At 44.3% G+C, this 7,557-nt stretch overlaps 1 protein-coding gene across 1 annotated transcript in view; it reads right to left on the bottom strand.

The window, feature by feature from the left end:
- The window catches only part of HDDC2 (HD domain containing 2), a 17,451-nt gene extending 13,834 nt beyond the window's left edge, over window positions 1-3,617 (bottom strand). The window contains exon 1 of the mRNA XM_019520212.1: window positions 3,528-3,617. Within this exon, the coding sequence (XP_019375757.1) occupies window positions 3,528-3,617 (90 nt within the window). The remainder of the gene's footprint in view (window positions 1-3,527) is intronic.
- Between the last annotated feature and the right edge of the window lie 3,940 nt (window positions 3,618-7,557).

The raw sequence follows: 7,557 nt of genomic DNA, 5'->3' as shown, positions 1-7,557 counted from the left end.
CGCCATCCCGCTCGGCGGCGACAGGAAGCGCGCGGCAGAGCCGGGCCGGCTCCGCGCCTGCGCCCTTGCTCCTCCCGCCCGGGCTGCGGTGGTGGCAGCGCGACGGGGGCAGAGACCCTGTCTCCTCCCGGTGTCCCGCCGCCCTCGGAGGAAACGGGCTTGGAATGAACGAAAGAGGATTTCGCCTTCTGCTTCCCCCCGGTCTTCCCTCTTTACTGCTCGGACCGATGTTTAAACGTAGGAGTTAGTGCAGAGTATTTCCGAGTCTCTGCAGCGTGCCCCTCAGGCGGCGTGTGTGTCAACTGGACTCTGCAGTATTGTTGGGAAGCGCAGAAACTGCTCGGTTCTTTCCTAAAGATATCAGATTGACCCACGGAGCCTTGTCTGCCTATGTTCTCGCAGCAGGGTAGGCAGCCCCCTGGCACGGGGGCTCAAAGGCGTTTTTCTTGGCGCTTGCGCCTTGGGGTGGGCAGCCACAAACAAGGATCAGGGCCCTCGTGGCTCCCCCACGTCCACCCCTGGCACACCAACATCTTACAAGTCGAGGTGGCACTTTTTTTTGGTGCTCTGCCCCAAACTGTTGCTGACGCCTGCTTTAGACCCACAGGACTACAACCTACACCCCTGGGTCTCTCCCACGATTTTGGTGCCTCCTTGCCTTTCTGCCTTCTGACACCACCAGGGAAGAGAAACTGTCTTATTTCCGCATCAAAGAGCAACTCAGAGACACTCCCATGGGCCCAGAGGAACAGACATCCACCTTCAGCTTCCTCTATGCAAAATGCAGTTTATTTTCTACCTCAGGGGACTTTTACAATCTTTGATGTCCCCTCAGCCTGAAGAAGGGCCTGTGTGCCTGAAAGCTTGCAGAGAAGGAGACTCTTATTTTCGCTGTTTTCTACTTGGTCTAATAAAAGGTATCACCTCTGAACCAAGAGTTTTAGAGTTTTGTATTCCTTTTGGTTTTTCCCCAAACACTTCACAACCCCGGGAATAAGCAAGCAGTCCAGGCTCTACACAGCGAGGAACATTTGCTGTTGGTCAGTGGTAAAAAATACCAGAAATATATCGAAGTTATCCCAGAGTAGCACAAATGCACACAGGGCTGGGCACAGGCCTGGGTGAACTGGGTAGCCGCGCAGGGCCCAGGCAGAAAGGGGGTCCAAAAATGGTAAATTTTTTCCTGTTGTCCAACTATTATTATTATCTCTGGCAAAGGGGGGCCTGATACTAAAAGTTCACCCAGGGCCACCAGGAACCTAGATATGGTGACCCAGACCTCAGAGCTGTGATCCCCTTTCAGTCCTGTGTCAGTCACCTGTCCAAGCCCCTTGGCTGTCTTTTAAGGTCACTGTGTAACTTTCTTCCATCCCAGTTCTTGCAAGTTAACCGGGTATAACTTGACAGGCCGATCACCCACTATGAAAACTTCATCTAAAGCTTCTGAAATCGTTAAGGATTGCATCGAGAAACCACCACACTTTATTTCAAGATGTGTCTAAACCTTTGTAGCTGGCAGGCTCTGTCTTATCTTTTGCACATGCTCAGTCAAAGAACCAGATCCAAAGCAGCACTGGAGGCACTTCTACATGGACACTGTAGTGCCAAAAGTGTAGATGCCTTTGTCATGGGGGAGTTCAGGGGTCATACAGATAGACTGAGGCACCTAGCCTTCCTATACAGCAGCGTTTCGCAACCCATGGGTCGTGACCCAAAAGTGGGTCACAGAATATATTAAAGGGTCACAAACAAATTTAAAAAATGGATTCTCCTTTAAAGGAGAAAAACATGATAAGCTGTGGGTTTTCCCTTGCAGGCTGGCAGAGTTCCAGCCTGCAACAGGCTGCTTAGGCCTCTTATGCCCCCCCCCCCACACACACCCTGCCCGGTTGGGCCTGGGAGCAGGCAGCAGTGGGTCAGGAGTGAGGGGCACTGGGTCAGGACTGGCCATTGATGTTTACAAATAGGTCCTTGTAAAAAAAAGGTTGAGATCCACTGCTACAGAGTGACTGGAAAGACCAAGGTGCATCCCAAGGGTGAACCAGAGGACATCATTGCTGAGAAGGGAGACTTTGAGAAGTGAGCCAGTAAGCAAAATCCTAGACACAGAGGTGTGTCTGAACTCTGGATAGAGCAGGGGCAGGCAATTATTTTGGGCAGAGGGCTGCTTACTGAGTTTTGGCAAGCCATCGAGGGCCGCATGACAGGCAGCCCAGGGTAGATAAATATGAATTTTCTAAATTTTTTAGGGGCCCCGGGGGCCAGATAGAATGCCCTGGCAGGCCGCATCGGGCCCCTGGGCCACATTTTGCCCACCCCTCGGCTAGAGTGACCACCCATCCCTAATTAAGTGGGACACCAGAACCTGCTACAGATAGAGCAAGGGAACCATGGCAGCCAATATCCTTCTTCTTTAAAATGTTATCAATATAAGATCAAGAGATTCCATGTAGAGGACTACACGCATTGGCAACTACACCCACTGGCGACACTGAGATCAGCTGTGCACCTCCTGGAAGCGCCAGCCGCAAAACCGGAAGTACACTTCTGATTTTGTTGCTGGCTCAGCAATCGGCTGCTGGGGGATCCTCCCTTGGTTGGTGATCTGCCCCTGGAGGACCCTCCCCCCCCAGTCAGCGATCTGGTGCACCCCCAGACTTGGGAGGCACCCATCGCCCATGACCCCGCAGTTCATACCAATCTGATCATGGGGTAAAATTCTTTCCTGATGACAAATATGGTGATCAATCTAACCCTAAGTGGAGGAGCAAGACCCTGTAGCTAGGAACCTCTGGCTTTGGCCCCAGCAGAAACATTAACACACCCCAGTCAAAGTCTCCGGTCTTGGCTGTAGCCAACACCCAAAGCCTCTGAGGAAGGCTTCAAAACACCCTGACATGTTTAGCAGAAAAGGGAGGTGGGCAGGGGCAACCAGCAAAGCCCAAAAGAATGGGAAGTACCCATAGTAGAACATAAGCACAGCTACACCTAGATCATCCCCAGCTAGTGGCTGCCCAGCCTCTTCTTGAACATCTCCAATACTGGACAGTCCATAGCTTCTCCAGGCACACAACTTCCCTATTCTACTGCCTCACTAGTCTAACTCTAAAAAAGTTCCTCCAGATATCCACTTTAAACATACTTTGCTGCAACTTCAAGCCATTGGTCTGTGTCCTCCTCTCTACAGCAAGAGAGAAAAAGTGTTTTCCCTCTTCTTTATGGCAGCCCTTCAAATATTTGCTTTCATGTCCCTATTGCAAGCTGAACATACCTAGGTGCCTTCAGCCTCTCCTCGTATAACTTGCTTTCCAAGCCCTTTTTCATCTTTGTTGCCCATGGATATGTCTCATATCAGGACCTGTAGACTCCAGAGGGGAAGCACATACCTGAATCAGGATACCTTCTTCATGCAGACAGCAGCATTGAATTTTGGAAGAAAGCACAACATCTATATACCCCACCTGACCTCACAGGGACCAGTGCTGTTGCTTAACTTTTTCCAAAGGCCTAGTGATTAGAAGACTTACCCAGGAAGTGGAAGACCTGGGATCTTGGCACTCCTCAGCTTCAGGGGGACTGAAACCCACATCTCTGACTTCCCAGGAGAGTGCTGTCATGCAAAGGCTTTGGTTGGGGTGTTCTCTGCCAACAGATATCTGCTTTAAAGAGTACAACTCTTTACACAAAGAGAGCTTTGTGTTCTGGTCCCCACTCTCAGGATTATCTGTCTTTTATAACAAATAGTTATCTCATGTAAAATGTATTCATGATCCTGGTAATATCAATACACAATAATATTCAATTATTATTTAATCTGATGCCCTGTGCGGAGGCGATTCTTTTTAGGGACAACAGATGGCGCTGTCTGCCAACAGATATCTGCTTTAAACATCCACTCGCTGTTACCGCTACACCAGACTTAAATCAGTTTTCAGTTCTTTAGGACCATAGAAAAGGTCTGGAAGGGACTGCATTAAGTCATCTAGCCCAGCCCCCTGCTCAAAGTAGGATCATCCCTGACTAAACCATCCCAGTCAAGTGTGTGTCTAACCTGCTCTTGAAAATTTCCAGGGATGAAGAGACCACAGCTTCTCAAGGTAGCTTGTTCCAATGCTTGAGCACCCTCAATCAGAAAGTTCTTCAGGATTGCCAACCTAAATTTCCTCTACTGCAAAATTTGAGGGCATTGCTCCTAGTCGTGTCCCTTACAGCCACAGGGAAGCTCATCTCCATCACAAAACAATACTATGAATTCCGTAAGAACAAGAACCATACAGCCGAGCCCCCCCCAAATAAAACCCTCACTGTTTTTAAGATAGAGTGCCATAAGCGTATGAAAGATGTCTGCAATAGCAGGGGACAGAACTCAATGAACCAAGGGTTTCTTTCCAGTACTATGTTTCTATGTTGCTACAGTCTCTTATGTACAATGCCAAGTGGCTATATCAAGCCTACATTTGAAAAGATTGCACAACATAATTAATTAATGAATCAGTTAAATTGGAACAATCTGCTGCCTTCTAATGGAAAGATAAGTTGTCTACTTGTCTAGTTCATTATGTATACTCAGTGACAACATATCAGAAGCTCTAATAACCAGGGCTTATCTCTTCTTCTCCCACATTCAAAATGTATTGAAGAGCACCTGTAAAACAATTTCTGAAGTCTTTTTATTTCACTAAGTCATGCTCTGCCTTTTTGATAGGCGTGCCACAAATTAAGCTCTGCACATTCCCCAAATGCTCTTCCAATCCCTCCAACTCTAACCACTGCTCTGCTTTCTCCTCCCTATCTGGTGCTTTCTCTGCCCAATCTGCTGCTTTGCTTTCTGCTCCATTACTTGTGCTGCTTTCCCAATTTACTGCTCTGCTTTCTCTCTGCCACCATTCTGCCTGCCCACTCCCTGATCAGCTGCATGCCACATACACAGGCTGGCATGCTGCTGGGCTAATCTGTTTATTACAAGAATCTCCAGGTACAGACAACACAGACAATATGGAACACAGCCCTTACAAATATAACCAGTGCAGCTCTGGTTCCCTTCTGTCTACACCTTACTATCAATAGTGTGGATGACTTTTTGTCTGTGGAGCTCTACTTTAGCTTTTCTCTTTGCTGGCAACTGCATAGTTTTCTAATGGGGTCTACAGAGCATGTAGGCATATGTTTCTTAGGTCATTTATGTTTCTTAGGACCTAATGTTTCTTATGTCACTGATTACTTTGTAGAAACTATCCATGCCACAGACAGCTGTCTACTCTCAGTCCAATATCTGCTATGGACAGCAGGCTTGATTCAGATTTGAAGTGGAGACAACTTCTCCGACTTCTAGGGAATTGTGCCTACCAAAGCTGAATATGAATCTGAGACAGTACACAGTCCTCAAATTTAAAGATATATTTCCACAACAATGTAAAAAGGATTTAGCCACGTAACTCACATTAATGTGCAAGTTATCCAGCTAAATATCCATAAATAGAATTGGCATTCTCTTTGTTGTAATGTATAGGATCTCAGAGGTCCTCTGATATACTGCTGTCAGTTCTAGATGAAATCACTGTGCCTGAGGAAGGGTGTTTGTGCCCGAAAGCATGTATTTAAAGACTTTTTTTTTGCAAAAATCTTGTTGGTCTAATAAAAGATATCACCTCTGTCCACAAGCACTGACTGTTAAATTAATAGAAATGATGCCTGCAGATTGAGAAGAACATGTACCACCAGAAATTGTAGTTGGTTCCAAACGTACTGAATCTAGTGTTGCATTCAGCAATCATTTAATAACTGCCTTATGTGCTTATGACAAAGTTACAGAATATGCATGGCACTTAGTACTGAGATACATACACTTTTGCATGAAAATCTTGGCTTTTTATATGGTGTTAGGAGATTTTGCCCCTCTGCGTTCATCAGGACATGCTACCAAGACCTGAAAAATAAATGTTTTAATTTCTCAGTTATACAGAAGCATGACAGAATTATTTGGTGGGGAGCAGGAGTCAGAAGCAGCACTCCAGAAGAGTGCATTTAACAAAAAAAGTCAAAGAGCAAATCAATCCTACATGAGCAGAACGTTTCTAATGTACAAAGACAGCTGAATTAAAGGATTAGGTCACACTGCCTGATTAACATCATTTGATCTTTTTTTATTGAAGAGCCACTGGGCTTCTCAGAGGATGGAAGCATTGAAACTTTAAATGAAACCACAAGTCTGGCAGAGAAGAAAGTTACTAAACTGAAAACAATGCGCCTTGCTCCAGTAATGATCAGTTTCTCTCTGCTGTTAGGGGATGCATCCAAATCAGGAGAAAGAAGTCTTCTTATTTTTGATATGGCAAAGCACATAAACTGATTGAATGCATCTTGAACTTTGTACCTGTAAGAGGCTTAGAGTCATGTGAAGATTTCTCTTTCTTTTCTTATGTATTTCTTTTTTAAAGGTGACTTACAAAAGAAGGAAAATCTTTGGATATATGTCTGTGCTTGCTTTCTTTCCTTGTGATACAGTCAGAGGGGTTTTTTTCTTTCTTTTTTTTCTAAACTTTTGTTTGTTTTTTAACATAGCAAATTCAGCTCCAGTCAAGGCCACAAAACTGTGAAAACTAGAGAGGCTTGTCCATTGTTGATATTTAATAAGAAAACAAAAGCTGAGTTATTAACAGGAGCTGAAATTGTAGTCAATATACTTAATATTTTTTAATAGTACCCATTTAGTGACTGGCATTTTGGACAGAGGAAATCTTTGTCAAAGGCTAAATTCCAGCTCACCCCATCTCAGTTACATTTGCTTTTATGGATTTCCAAATCAAAGATTTGACATTCATGATTTTTCTAACATAAAAGCAAGCTGTTATAAACTTTAAAAATAAATGTAAGCCCTTCTTTACTTACAAAGAAAAACAAGAACAAATGCAGGAAAAAATCCTTCTTTAATTTCCTTGAACTTTCCTTATTAAGAAGTGTGTAGCATTTTCACCATTATATGTTAAGATGAGTTCAGATGGAGATTTTCAAAGGCACAGATGAGATAAAGTTGATGAACTAGCACTGTCAGCTCTGGTAATGTCTGTTCTTCAAGTGTCCCTTCTAAAAGATTTCAGCAATGTAGGGTGTAGCCATGTACGTCTAAGGACATAGGCAGACAAGGTTCTTTGGGTAAATCTAATATATTTTATTAGAGTTAGACCAACTCAAATAGTTGAAAAAATTCTTCTTAGTGAGCTTTTGGGCACAAACACCCTTTGTCAGGCTGAAGAAGGGTTTGTGCCCAAAAGCTTGCTAAAAAGAATTTTTCCAACTTTTTGAGTTGGTTTAATAAAAAAAATCAGATTTACCCCAAGAACCTTGTCTGCCCTTCTAAAAGATTGTGTTAGTTTCTCTATCCTGCCCTAATATGTGTTCAAAAAATACTTTCATTTAGGATTTGAGGTACATTAATGGCATTATTATATTTAGTCTTAAATGCTAGTGGCACAAAATCATGCAAAAAACTGGCCATGGCCTACCCACAGTGTTTGAACAAAACTCCCATTTATGTCAGTGGGAATTCTAAGTGTATTA

Source organism: Gavialis gangeticus, unplaced genomic scaffold (assembly GCF_001723915.1).
Source record: "Gavialis gangeticus isolate Ggan-Ray unplaced genomic scaffold, GavGan_comp1, whole genome shotgun sequence".
Lineage (NCBI taxonomy): Eukaryota > Metazoa > Chordata > Crocodylia > Gavialidae > Gavialis > Gavialis gangeticus.
Note: the sequence above shows the minus strand (reverse complement) of the source record. Positions and strands in the feature narration are given on the sequence as shown.